Genomic DNA, 15339 nt, shown 5'->3' with positions numbered 1-15339 from the left:
GGGAGGTCCGATATAAATTTTTGGGGCCCCCCTGGCCTTTTAAAGAAAAAGGGGGTTTAAATACAGAAAGAGTGAAAATCCTTATGCGGTATTTGCTTCCCACAAGAAATGCAATTATTAACTTTGTCTGACATCGGTCTGAGGCAAGAAAAGTTTCTAACGGGTACTTAGCTTTAAAGAAGACTTCGGCTGAAATACTGTTCGTAAATCTCAGGAGCTGGCCGACCGGCACTTGCGAACTGCTTCTGCTTCGGGCACCGCGCGGCAAGAAAGACTGAAGAAAACTGCGTTGGCTGCCTCTTTTATACCCCTGCCGCACTGACGTCCGGGAAGAAGCGGCGACAACAGACGCCGGACCTAGACTTTGGAATTCGGCCGATCAAGGACCCGCCTGACGGCAGGATAACCCATCTGTAATGACTGCAGCTGTATGCACGATGAACATTTGTTATGCCTCTTTTAGGTCTAATGTTACCAGCCAAGCGTTCTTGCCCAGCATGGGCAGAAGCTGCTGCAACATTAGCATTTTGAATTTTGGAATGTCCAGGTATGTGTTCAGAATTGATAGAAAAGACAAGGCCTGGCGCCCAATACTGGATTTGAGTACCAAGAACAGTCTTGAATAAAACCCTTGTCCTTTTTCCTGTTCTGGTACTGGCTGAATAGTGACCTAACTTGTTTGTGCCTCTGCCCATTGATTTTTTGGCAGATCTGGCCAACCTCTTATCAGGAGGGGGTTGGGAACCCCTGATCAAGATAATTAGATCTTCAGCCATTTTGATCATCTGCTTTTTGGGCACAGAGGCCTGTGCATGTGACTCATGCGTCAGTTTTTTAGCTTTAGAAGTTGCTTTTGTCTTTGATTTTGAAGCTGATGTTGGCTTTATATAAAAATGTTGTGGCCTGAATACACCCTCAGAAGCTGGTGCCTGCTCAGCAGCTCTGGACCCATCGAAGGGAGACACATCCGCGGGTACAATACTTTGAGAATCTTGCAGTGTGCCGGACTCCACATGGGTCTTGGTAGGGGCCTGCGACTCAAAAGTAGCGGTATCAGCGGCTGCAAAAGCACCTTACTGAGTACCGGCGACTGACTTAGGAGAAGCTTTGTCATCGGTTTTGGGCCTCAACGGTCTTGGTCCTTTTCTTTGCATTTTTTGTGTACTCCGGTAGTCTGATTGCTATCAGACAACATTTCAGGATAGTTAAATTTGTTTCCAAAATATTTTGAGGCAAGGATATACCAATGCTTAATAGTGCGTTGGTTAAATCTAGTACAAAACTGACAGCTAGGCATGTTATGATCAGGGCCTAGGCAAGGAATACAGTATAAATGGAAATCCTTATGAGGTATTTGCTTCCCACAAGTAATGCATTTATTAACTTTTACGGATATCAGTATGGAGCAAGAAAAAAAAAGTTTCCCCAACAGGGTACTTAGCTTTAGTGAAGACTTCGGTTCTGAAACTTGAATTCGAAAATTTCAGGAGTCGGCCAACCAGCACTTGCGAACTGCTTCTGCTTCGGGCACCGCGTGGCAAGAAAGACTGAAGAAAATGGCGTTTTATACCCCCTGACAACCTGATGTCATGGAAGAGGAGACAGCAACCGACGCAGGACCCAAGACTTTGGAATTCAGGCCGACTGAGGGCAACCTGCCAGCAGATTACCCTAAATGTAATGACTACAACAGTGAAACCCGAAGAATATCTAAGTAGGTCCGATTAGGGTAGCAGCTCAAGAGCTACATCATAATTAAAATTATAAAATGCAACATTCCTGTCAGCTGGAGTCAGACAGCACAATGGGACTTGTTATACAAGATCGCACAGTCCCTTTTTGCTTCTTCCCAAGTGTTTTACTGTTACCAGTCAACCACTCTCTTAATCCAGTGTTGCATGTGGCAGACCAAGGCTGTTTTAACAACTGAAACAGGCAGTATTATCTTGATTATCGGCCTACGTACTGAAGGCAGCCTGGCAAGAACAGTCACTTGGAAGCAAAATACAAATGAAGAACATAAGAAACTAAATAAAATAGTGAATTTGTTATAATCTTGCAATAACATATCATACAAGTATCCTCTGTCCCACTTACTAGAAAATAAACGTCTCAGTGCTACAGTTCTACAACTGTAGCACACGATACAACTCTGCTGTGCTGGGCTGCAACACAACACATCGTAATTTTATTGTTCTGGGGTTATCTAAAAATCAAATAAAAATGTGCAAAGATGGTCTCCCAAATTCTTCCAGTCCACAATTGTGAACAAACTGCTACTGAAACTTGACAAGTATCAATCCTACACATACATATACATACTTACCAATTGGTTTATCTGTGAGAAAGAGGGGTTCTGTATATGCAGTCTGTCTGTTGCAATTCGGTTTAAGGCAGTGTTATCTAGAACAACCTAAACAGAAAGACAAAAAAGGTGAATTGCACAATTGTTAAAGTCTCATCTTAAACAAGCTTGTTTAAGCAAAAAGTTATTACCAATGCATAAATGCATGGGATAAAATTTGTGCCATGACTCATGTCCAGTTTAAGTGAATTATAATTACATAATACGCATGTAGGGCAACATGCTGGAAAGCTCAAGACTTGTACCGTAAGTCCCAAATCTCCTGGAAATTAACTGTCATTCTACTCAAGTAGCAAAGTGTGAAACTCGCCGTTATATATTAATAACTTTTTTTGCAAGGGCAATTCCCCTTGCACCCTCCAATACTTATATATGCCAACTCCAAAATCGCTGAGAAAAGGAAACTTCCTGAGATATAGATGTTTCAGACCTGGCACTTCCCCCAAATGCACAAAGTTTTCAGAGTTCTCAGGAAACCATTTACAGTTCTTAAAGACACAACAGGAAGCCCACATCTAGACAAATCAGAAGCAAATACAGATTATTAGAACAGAATGAATACTCAAAAGACCTGCTCCTCACAGCAAAGTTATATTATATACTCCTACAAGCCTTAAATGCAACTGAACCACCCTAATTCTAAAATCCAAGAGGACAGCCTGTTTATGAGGTGGTCTCAGGTATAAAAGTCCTTTTAGAAACTGTTTGACAACAAACAGAGAAAAAAAAAGGAAGATCCTGGACTATATGAAGAGAGACAGGACTGAGCTCTCAGAGTACGTGTCCCACACAGGTATGACCCTAGCCCTAAGCAGCATCCTACCTTCACCAAGAATGATACCACAATACCAACAAAAAATAAATTTACTTCAACAGCTGGCTTAGTTTCTAGTGTATTTCCAAAGAGATCCAGTATCTGTTTGTCTGGGATGACATGGTTGACTGGCCTCGATGCTTTGACAGAGATGGCCTCCACCTGTCACCCCTGGGACTTCAGATTTTGGCCAAGGCTCTTGCCTCCCCCATTGTGCCTTTTTTAGGCTATGTCTCAAAGACAATCATCCAACATGAAAGACCTGTCAAAGAATAAATTGAAGGTCACGCTGCTTAACGCTAGCAGCCTTAACCTGAAAATGCACTCACTAGAGGCTCTCCTCACACTGGAACACGCCAATGTCTGTGCGGTCACGGAAACTTGGTTCAGGGCTGCAGAGAGCACTCCTACCGTACCAGGCTATACTTCATTCGACACTTTCCAACCCCAAAACGAGGTCGGAAAGACTAAGGGTGGTGGAGTCTCTATCTTCATTAAGGACAAGCTCACCTCCAGACTGGTTTGCTAGCATGACGCACTGGAATTACTCTAAGGTGCAACTGACAGTTGGCAAGACACCCATCCAAGTTATAGCAAGCTAGAGACCCTCCTCCATGACTCAGGACACCCACTCCTCCTACCTGGACCTACTTGACTCCATCAAGATCCCCCCTAATACCCTGATCCTTGGTGTCTTCAACTACCCCACCATAGACAGAGTGAACTATTCCTGCACTAATGCAGTCACGATTCCTTGACTTCATCAATTCTAACGCACAAGACCAGCTTGTCTCATCCCCCACAAGGGGAGACAATATTCTGGACTTGGTTCTCACCAACATGGGCAACCGCTCCCATAGTATGTTCTTCCCTGGTGAGATCAGATCATCGGTCTGTCTCATTCAAAGTTTCTATCCCACCCAACCTCTCCCCAGCCATAACCAGGCTAAAAAATGTCTCAAAAGCTGACTACAACCTCCTAAGGGAGGGTATCAGAAGCTTCAAACCACCGCCCCCCTCAAAGGATGCAGACCAGGATGCAGACCGGTATGCTGAACACCAAAGCAGTATACAAGCACCTGTATAACTGCAAAGACTCTGCCATACCCAACAGAACTAAAGCCTGCTCCTCAAGAAAACACAAACCTGTCTGGTGGACATCCTCTATCAACAGGCTTTACAACAAACAGAAGAAACTGTTGTACAAGGATAAAAAGAAACAAGTTCTAAATTGGGAAAATTTTCTCCTCAGCCTCAACAAGCAAATTAGATAACTAGTGAAAACCTCTAAAGCCAATTACAAGTTGAAACTAGCCGAAACAAAGGGAAACCATAAGTCCTTCTTCAGTTACGTCAACAACCTCCATGGCAAAGTCCAGGTTTGATCTGAATTAGTACTTAATGGTACCACTTACACGGATCCTGCTTACTAAGGTTCAGCGCAAACTTCACCCTCCAAAGGCCCATTTCACATCCCCCATACTTGTCCCACACCTAACATTTCTGTAGATCAAGTGCTAAAGGCCCTATCCAAGGGAAAGAACATAGCTTCCATGGGACCTGACAGTATCCCAGGCATACCGGAAACACAATCCTGTCAGATACTGTCAAGAAGGATTTTACAATGTGCATCTTGAAGCCCAGATTGGTCAAGAGAATCACAATCCATGTTAATGACATTTGGATAAAGACAGCAAGAACTAGCTTCACCATTGAGCACCCTATTCAACCACAGCCTAATTACAGGCTTTATTCCAGCAGAGTGGAGAACTGCCACGGTCGTCCCCTTGCACAACTGTGGTGCCACTAATGACCCGGGAAACTATCGCCCCATTAGCTTGACATGTCTGATCAGTAAAGCCATGGAGCATATTATTATGGATCTCATAAACAAGGACATAGGCACTTGACTCCACCCAATTTGGATTAGTCAGGGCAGATCTTGTCTACTGAACCTGGCTGACTTCTTTGAGACTGCCAACAAGGCCCTGGATGAGGGAAAGTCAGTACCATACAGCTTACCCTGACTTGTCCCAGGGCTTTGACACAATCCCCCACTTGGGCATCACCGAAAAGCTAACACAACGTGGTGTAAATCCCTATCTCGTCAGGTGGGTAGCCAACTGGCTCACTGATAGGATCCAGAAGGTCAAAATAGGAGACACGGCACTAGTGATGTTCCCTAGGGATCTGTCCTGGGACCCCTACTGTTTGGAATCTACTTCTCAGAGGCTCAGGCAAAGACAAAGGTCCTGTGGCTGACCAAGTTTGCGGATGACTGTAAGATGGGTGCAGTCACTGACTCTCCAAATGATGTTAATATACCACAAGAGGGCCTCACAGCTACAAATAACTGGTGTCAAAGTCATGCCCTTAAGTTAAACGCAAAAAAATGTATCATCATACCATTTGGCAAAAACACTGCCCCTACTGATTACCACATCAATGGCAACTCCCTAAGCAAGCAAAGTGTGGTGACAAACCTGGGTACTCAAAGTTGACAACAATCTCACATTCGTCCACCATGTGGCAGAAAAGCCTTTTACTTGGCTCATCTCATAAGTAAAGGGACTGCATCCAAAAAAAAAAGAAGGTTATTACCTCTCTGTACACCTCCCTCATTAGGCCTATAAAAGAGTATAATGCCTTGTTTGTTATGTACCTCTTCAAACACCTACACCAACTGGAAAGGCCACAGAAATACCTCACAAAAAGAATCCATGGCCTCCAACACATTTCCTATGCGGACAGGCTCAATTCACTATCACTCTACTTGGTATCAGATTGTGCAGAGGTGATCTGTGTTTCACCTACAAGGCAATATCTACTAGAGATGCTCCATATCCGCAAGTCTAACTCCTTGTGCATTACCCGTTTGATAGGTCTGAATCTAATATGTGACATCAACAAACCTGCTGGAGAGGCATGTTTGTCTCCCAGAGGCTGCCCAGTCTCTGGAATAGACTTCCCATACATGTCAGAGTATCTCATTGACCCTCTTCAAGTGCAACCTTGATGAGTGAATGGTAAACCACAGATTTGTCCCAGGGGTTCCACCTTTGTCCCTCACTGACAGGGGCAACAGGTGTTGACTGAGGGTTCTTTTTTGAGGATAAACTCTTGGGCTAGACTTGTAAGGGCCCCAAGGCCATCAGCATAGTAACCTTCTATGACCCATGGGCAGACATGCTGAAATTGCCACAGAATGATCCTTTAAAGAAAAATAAGTGAGGCCAGAGGAAAGTAAACATTTGAGCACCAGTGGTAAAAATCCCTGATGGGAACCAGGTTATTGGCTACGCACCAACTAGAAAAACAGCTTCCACTTACCAACACAGAACTTTAGCAGCTCTCTTACCTCCTTTACTACTTGATGCACAACCTAATAAAATAAGTGCCTAAAACAGTATTAAAACTGAATTATTCAGGCAGTCAGGTGAAAGTGACGGACACCGAGGTGAATCAAACTACCAGTCATGTGTGAGTGGATCTAATGTTGTTGTGTCTTTCAACTTTTCCCGGTTAGGGGTCGCCACAGCGGAACTCCGGTCCGCTAATGATTGGCAGTTGATTTTTACGTGCTGAGTTGCCAGCCCTAAAGCACAACCTTCAACGAAGGTACGCCCATTCAACATGTCTCCACGGAGAAGACGGTCTAGCCGAGAGTCGAACCAGACAGCGTCTTACTGTGAGGCGACAGTGCTACCGAAGCAGAGTGGATCTAATATTTGAGGAAAATTGTGGTAACTGCCCTTGGCCAACTCCATGAAAAGGGAGAACCAATACTGTTTGGGTCAAAAGGGAGACACCATGATCATTTTGGGGTATGCTTTTGAATTTTTAAAATTCCCTTTGATATCAGTGGAAAGGGTGGAAATACATAAAGGAATACTTCCTTTCAAATGAATGGAAATGGATCGGTCTTCCAAGCTTGCAAGGAGCCTTGGAATAAGACTTGCTGCCATTTTTCAAATGAGGTGAGCAGATCTATTTGAGGTGTTCCCCACAACTGGATCAGTTCCTAGAACCCCCCCCCCCCAACTTGTGAGGATCTGTCATGGTCCTGCTCAGCTTGTCACAGTTTTGCTCTGATGGAATGCAAGATGTTTCAAGGGTTATGGAATGCCGAAGAGCTAGCTCCCCAGCTATTAACTGCTAGCCTCTGCATGGGGAGGGGGTAATACTTTGCACCTCCCCACATGCTTATATACCACATGACTGTGGTAGCATCTAAATTCCTTGGAGAGGTTCTGAGGACCAAAGGTGAAGGAGATACTTCAAGGCATGGATCACCATTAACATCTCTTAAGATGATGTGCTTTAAGCCTGCCTGAAAGATTCTGTAGGTCTTGAACCTTTATCCTATGGAAACTGCTCTGCAAGCAAAACCTGATGCGTTGCGTCTCTGGTGACACACTGGATTAGGTTCTGAGGAGAGAAGGGAAGACCCTGTTGACTCCACCAATGCAGTTCCCTTTTCATAAAGTCCCAAACTGGAATTTGATACTCCAAAGAATGCAAACACTGGGTCCATTTTTTTTTTTAAAGAAGCCACTTTATCTTTCTCATGTGTAACCTGGCAAGAGGTATAAAGATAATCATGAAACCATGAACCTTAGGATCCAGAGGCTTTCTCTTGCAAAAGTCAGAGACTGACTGAAGTAGTTTAGGAAAAAAAAATCCAGAAAAGATCCACCTCATCTTGTGTTAAAAAGACCTTTTGAAGAGAAGAATCTATAAGGCATAACAGAAACACAATCGTGTCAGATATAGTCAAGGAGGATTTTGCAATGTGTATCCTGAAGCCCAGATTGGTCGAGAGAGACACAATGCATGTTAATGACATCTGGATAAAGACAGTCATCTAACTAAGGAAAGATATGAATGCCATTCAGTCTGCTATAAACTAACAGGGGGGGGGGGTCTAGGCATTTTGTGAATACCCTTGGAGCTGTGGATAAACCAAACGGCAATGCAAACAGCCAATATGACCCAGAACAGAGAACCTTAGAAATTTCCTGAAGCCTATAGCTATGGAAACATGGTTGCAAGCATTTAGGTCTACAGTTATCAAGTAGCCTGTGAAGAATGACAGGTAAAGTTCTGGAAGATCATTCTGAAATGTCTATTTTTAAATCTGTATGTGAAAGTTCCAAAGACCTTGTACTAGCCTTCCAGATGCCCATTTCTTTGGCACTAGAAACATTCTGAAACAGAAGCCTTTATCTCTTTTTAGTTGAGAAAACTGGTTCTGCGACTCCCTAGGTGTGTAAAAACTGAGGCATTGGAGGAAGAAATTCTGTCTGGTTTGGAATGTGAGAAGGTATTCTCTGGAAAGATGTCTGCACCCAGTAGCAACTTTTACCCTCCTGCACAACTTTTAACACCCAGGAGTCTGGAACAATCAATGCTGAGGAAATTTTTTAGGCAGATTTATAGAGATATTGGTGTGTGTGTGTATGTGGGGGGGGGGGGGGGGGTGAAGAAGGTAAGGAATGCTGGCATAGACATTTTGTACTATTCTGTTCCTTTTTCCAAAAAGATCCTTTTATTATTGTTGTTACCCTCCATCAATCTTTTGTTTTCTATAAAAGGGTTGACTTGTTTATTTGGCGTTTTAGTGTAAAAGAAAGTGCTATAAGATTTTTATTTCTGTACACAAAGTATCTTGGAAACCCCCTGAATTAATTTCCTGCTTTCATCATATTGTTAGAGAGATCCAAACAATACATAGCCTCATTAAAAGCTGAATCCAAGATTTCAAAACTTTACCTCAACAGAAAGAACCCCCCCCACACACACACACACACACACACACACATACACACACCTTTATTGAATTATCACTTGTGAAACAGGCAAATTACATTCATATAAAAGTAATCAAACTATATCAACATAACATTACACTTCACATATAACACTTCACATATATTACTATATATATATATATATATATATATATATATATATATATATATCATACAACCCAAGCAATATTACATAAATTATTCAATTCCTGCCCTTTTTTTTTTTTTTTTTTTTTAGCAAAAAGAAACATTTATTAAACCATCACTTAATACATAGGCACTCATAAATTTACATAAATGAAAACAAACCACACCGACACAATCCTAATTGCAAGCATTTTAGATCACAAACCATACTGACACATACCCAGTTGCAAACATTATACACTACTTATCTACCCTTACATACCCAAGCAAAGCTCAACACTGCAGCAATGGCAGTGAACTTGGACACTATCTGTACAATCATGCATATTCTTCAAAGGATGTTTACATACTTAAATGATAGAAACACTTTGGTTCACAAAAGAGCTTTTTTCTGTAGGAAGAGTGGAAGCCAGTTCCCTTAGAATTCCTATAAGATATAGTACAAATTTCGACATACATGCTTGGCAATTCAGAATTCGGAAGGCTGAATTAGAACACATTCTCTTACCTATACAATCCCAAGTTTTACCCTCATCATCACATGAAGGATTAGTATTGAGCACCTGTCTGCTGCCAGTATGACACAGAGATGAAATGGCAGCAGAGTCAGACATAAAAAGAGAAAAAAATACTAGAGTTAGGGTACCTTATACAGCTGATTTGCTTTGTTTTATGGACAGAAGTGGGTATCTGGAGGAATGCAGGCAGCATTCAACACGTCCTCTAAGGCTGGGAGTATGTGAGGGATGAGAGACATATGTAACATAATACCTCCTCACTTCAGAGTAAACATCTACTTGTTACCACAATACCTCATTCATTCTGGGAATTGCCTAATTAAAAGAAAAAAAAAAACATCCTCCTGTGCTGGAATTTAATTTCTCCTTACAATCCAAGAGTTGGGCTTGGGAGTCTACAGGGGCCCTGTCTGTCAAAATCAGAATCAGACCCAGTTTCCTCAGAAATAATTTGACAAGGAATGCCCATCTGTAAAGGTTTCTGCATACCAGGATTTACTGACTGCAATGCCTAAATAACCAAGGTAAGGAATGCCTCTAACAGTAATGACATCATCAGAAAGTTTGTTTTTTCTTAATAGGAGCTCCAGCAAAAGGGGACAGACTTTAAGGAGGAAGCTTGACCTGTTTAATGCTTTCTTGCCCTGGTTACCCAGAGAAGAAACTCCTGGATTGTCTCCCAGACTCACTCAGAGAAAGTTCTCCCATGCCTGCACTGGACAGTGGACAGGGTAGAGAGGACACAGCAGACAACACAGTTCATGTTGCACGAAAGGACTACAACAGTGGAAGCTGGAGAGGTGAGTGAGTGATCTGAGGAACAAACACTGGCCACTGCAGGTTCACCCACTGTTCGCTGAGACATAGACTGAGTCCATGTCAACAGCAAGGGCAAGGATGCTTTGGTAAGTGATTTTTTCCCTTCCAGGTAGCCCCAAATACCACAACAAACACCAAGCCAAAAACAGTGGTCCCTGACAGGAAACTGATATCGTAAATACTGATTTCTTAATGAGGAAATACTGCTTTTCCTAAGGTAAAAAAAAATTATCAAAAGGGCAAATTTGGTGGGGGGGGGTCTCCAATGGGCACTAATCTGGCTAAAATAATCTCATCTGATTGCTGCTCACACAAAGCTCAAGAGATGCTTCCCGAGATGGCAAAAAGTGTAGTAAAACTTGATTTTCACTTCTGATTTCCCACCAGGGGATTAACAAATCAGGTAGGGTGGCACACTGGATAACATTATCACCTCACAGCAAATGGTTCCCCAGTTCGATTCTTGGCTGGGGTGTCTTCTGTATAGAATCTGCATATCCTCCCTGGTTCGTGGGGGTTTATTCTGGGTGCTCCGGGCTCCACCCACATTCCAAAGACATGCAGTAGGTGGATCAGACACTAAATTTGCCATAGGTGTGAGAGTGTGTGCAAGTGAGTGGTGTGGAAGAACTACTGTGGCAGGGATAGCACTTGGCTCTAGATGATTGTCACTGTTGAAGTAATACCCCTACCCCTTTGTGCAAAAATAGGAAAAAGGGATTGTGGATGGCTGGCTTAAATCAGCAGTCAGAGTGAAGTAGTGTGGTGGGTAGGGGTGGGGGTGGGGGGCAGAGATTTTTGAAGGTGGCCAGTTGTTTCCCAGGTGGGAAACAACCCATATAGCCTAAGGACTAGTGCAGTAGAGGGAATAATAAAAAATCAACATTAACCAAGAGCATAAGCAGTTTCTGTATGACCTTCAGGGCTAGAGCATGGCACCTTTCAAGATATGAATATGCCCACCCACATCCCGACAGGTCAGACCCCTGGCACCATGGAGCAACCTAGGCAAGTGCCTTACTCAGCACATGAAACACCTGTTTTCACAGCCAAAGACAGACAGGTTCAGCTGATGAAAGAGGAGTTACACCAGTAGACTGGAAAAGATTATCCACCACTTGCCAGTAATAGTCCGACAGCAATAAGTCCAACGACATGTGATGATGCTGTGGCCACTGATAACATGCATATCAATGCAATACCTGTATCTCCAGCACCATTAAGATGACAGCAGCCACAATCCAAGGAGGTCTGCAGTGTAAGCCTCGGCTTTGAAGTCTGTTCTCATCCAAGATCAAGCCTCCTGCACTCTACCCTAAGGCAGGTGTGACAGATGGAATGTATGCACCTCAACTCATGATTGAACAGGGATGAAAGAACTTCTACAAATTAAATACCCACAGGACTGCACAAGGGAAACACCTAGGAGAGCCACTTCAAGAAATGTCCCTGGATAGTGCCAGAAGAAGCCAGTTACCAAGGTACAGGCACTACCAGGAAATCCTTTTCCTGCAAGGCCTTTGCCACAGTGAGACATGCCCTGGTCAAAAGCTCACGTGACAGCAATTTATGCTGGATATGAGCATCAAGACCAAACTGGAGGGATCTCCTATGTGGACTCCAAATACTGATGTGCCAAAAGACATCCACCATACCAAATAACATCATCTAGCTGCCGTGCACTGTGACATGCTAGACGGCCATCAGACTGTATGCACTTGAAGTCTACAAGACCTAGAAGTTTCCTTCAAGGAAATGAAATAGTGGAGTATAAATTCCCAGACTCGCCTCTGAAACTACATCATCATCTACACCCCTCTAATCAGTACAGTTTGGGCTTGTCCAAATAGCTCTGTTGAAACAAACTCTTTTGGCCATGGAAAACTTTCTGGGGAGGTCCAGTGAGCCTCAGAATGTGTCCTAGAACCCAATGATTTTTAAGCGGATGTTTCTTTTAAGCTATCTGAACTTGAAGAAATGCGTCACTAATGATTTGTCACAAACTAGCCTGAAGGCTACAGTAGGGGCAGCCAGCAGTATCCTATTAGGCATCCTCAATGGTACAAGAGGAAACGAGAGAAAGTGGCACTTAAGCACTTTCAGGTGGTTAAAAGGCCTCTTCTTCTTGTGGTGTTTTCTAGGTTTAGAAAAACATTGAAAGTATGAGGGGGTCAAACTAAAGGAAGACAATACATGTGAAAGCCCATTACCTTCTCAAGCTGTTATTAAACAAGACAAACAAGCTGGAGGAAGAGCACTTTTCCCAAGGAACAAGCATCTATGATCTTGTTTTCTCCTTCAAGGAAGACAACCTCAGATATGCCACCCTGTGCAGGCATACACCTCAGCCTGTATTCCAAGCCAAAGCATCAGCACAAAGTTACCGTGGGACAAAAGATCTCTCACTGTTGAAGCCACATGACATAGTACCATGCACATCCTCACTGGCCCAGACTCAAGGAGGTCTCTGAACTAAACCAGAGACTCTTAAGTAGATGGGACTGGAAATGAGACAGAAGAACACTGTTCAGGCCATAAGCCTCAGTATGGTAGAGCAGTGCACTTCCTAGCCACATGTCCAAAGCTCTAGACATTTTTTTTCAAGAGGTGGCAAAATGCTGGGTTCTCTTGCTTCTTCGGACATTCTGATAGTATTTTTTGCAGGGAAAGGACGGTGGGGCTGAAGGCCACGTGAAGGTGTTCCTCAAACTTGTGGGCATCTATAACTGGGATCATTCATTCACAGAGGAAACAGATGGAGCTGCACTCACCATCCTTGCTCATTACACAGAGTGGCTGTGAATCTTTAAAATCATAACACAATCTGAGTGTAAGGGAGTGCCACATCCTTTACTACCCAAAAAACGAGTTTACTTACAGAATGGCAAGTGTTACGTAATAATGCCTGACATCAAGGTTCAAGGTATCAGGAACCTGGACATGACTGCACTAGCCAACAGCAGCTTGTTCTGAGACAGAGTTATAAAAGCACCAAGTTCAGCTTTCACAGCTGACGAGCAAAAATTATACTTCACAATAAAACAAGCAACACTGAAACTAGTGTCTTGGCTTTTCAGCCTTCTTAGGCTGAAACAGAAAACAGGCACATTATATGGCAGTCAGGCACTTTAGCAATAAATTCCTCAGTGTGTCAAAAAAGAAAAAAGGTAGAAGTTCAGCGATTCAGCCCTGATGATTACAGGACATGAACCTACATAGCAATGTGACCCTCTATAACAAGAGAGAAGCATGGTACTTTAATACACCATACCCTTGAGGCATGAATAATAAAATGGCAATCAAATATTTACTGTGCTTAAGCATTAGGTTCAAGTTGAAGTGAAATGGGCATTTTCTTTTCTCATGATTGATGTGCTTGTTTCCTACCACTATGAAGTGTTAAAAGTACTGCTCAGATTCAGTAAGTCATGTGAAACTGGGTCTGTAATTATCAGAACCATGTGAATTAAGTCCTGTAACCATCAGAGGGCCATGTTGCTGAAGCACCTCCTAGTGTCCTCGCTTTACACCCAGTGAGGAATTTGATAGTTATTTTTTTTGCTACAGAACATGCTTACAAGGCCTAGGTGCTGGCTACAGTCCAAAAAGTAAAGGCCCGACTGTTTTACCCACATGCAGTTTACAGTTATTGTGATGTTTTGAGAAAAAAGGCCAGTGTTACGCCTGGCACAGGATGACTGGATGAATTCTCACCAACCGAGACCTTCAAAATCCAATAATTCATTTTTCTGTCTCAACTACCACTGATTTGTGAACAAAATTGGTCAGACTGCTTCCTGGATTAAGGTGGTCAAAAATGGGCTCCAAGCTATCATCCACAGCAAATGGCACATGAACCCTATATGGAAGTAGACCGCAATCGTGCCTCAGTCCTTTCATCAAACAAAGCAGAGGACTGGTTCAGGCTTGAGTTGCCACAGCCTGCAAATTTCAGGAGACTGAATGAACATCAACTTAAAAATTGAGGGGGTTCAGGTCTACACCTGCAACCTTGAGTGACTGCACTGTGGCAATGTTCCAACTCATGCCTAGACCTGTTAACTGAACTCTTCAACTGGTCTCCAAGGCATCAGCCACATCCACCAGTCATTTTCTTTACTGCAAAGCATCCCAACAAATGTTTGTCTGTTACCTTTGAGTAGTAGCACAGAATCTTATTCTTCTACTTTAGACTCTTTCCCAAGACAGTACAAGCAACAATGGTTTGGATCTTTAATGGTAATCTGATGGTCCCATCGATGCTTCTTATGTTGTTTAAGTATACAAATGCAGGATTCTACAAGAAGCCCAGAAACAGCAAGGCCAGAAATCAGAGTGGTTTGTAACAAAAAACTTCAAATACATACAAAGCTTATGCATTACATCACAGCACAAACTAACACAATGAAAGGATATCACACAACTCTGCATTTTACAGAACTGCTTATTCTCACTGGTGAAGATACATTAACTACTGCTCCTATCAAGGAGGGGACTTGGTTCCTAAGACACATTACCCTCCAGCCTACTCTAAGACAAGACTGTCTCACCAACCCTTATAACTAGAAAAGTCAAGTTCTATCATAAAGATCAGCTGAGTTGGACCGATTCACCACTGCAAATCCTTCTGGCATACGAGTTGTATGTTCAAAGATATGACTGACTATATCTGCAATCCACTGCTCATTTAGGATGACTCGTCAGAGGCAAATTGATTTGCCACTCCATGGCCAGGACCACACCAGATTAAAGACTGAAAGAACAGTCTGCAGGATCAGTTTCTTGGAAGATGAAGCTGGCAGTGGTGGAGCAAGAATGTATTACATCACATCCTTCCTCAGTGGCAAAGACTTTTCTTTTGAGTGG

The 15339-nt window shown here is 42.9% G+C and overlaps 1 protein-coding gene across 1 annotated transcript in view; it reads right to left on the bottom strand.

Annotated features, from left to right (window-relative positions):
* Positions 1-15339, bottom strand: part of TUBG1 (tubulin gamma 1) — a gene marked incomplete in the record, with an annotated part of 407143 nt that overhangs the window by 242975 nt on the left and 148829 nt on the right. Inside the window, 1 exon segment of the mRNA XM_044054706.1 lies at positions 2327-2413. Within this exon segment, the coding sequence (XP_043910641.1) occupies positions 2327-2413 (87 nt within the window).

The sequence above is a fragment of the Protopterus annectens genome, chromosome 13.part0, assembly GCF_019279795.1.
Source record: "Protopterus annectens isolate FY-2018-M chromosome 13.part0, PAN1.0, whole genome shotgun sequence".
NCBI classification, from domain to species: domain Eukaryota; kingdom Metazoa; phylum Chordata; order Ceratodontiformes; family Protopteridae; genus Protopterus; species Protopterus annectens.
Note: the sequence above shows the minus strand (reverse complement) of the source record. Positions and strands in the feature narration are given on the sequence as shown.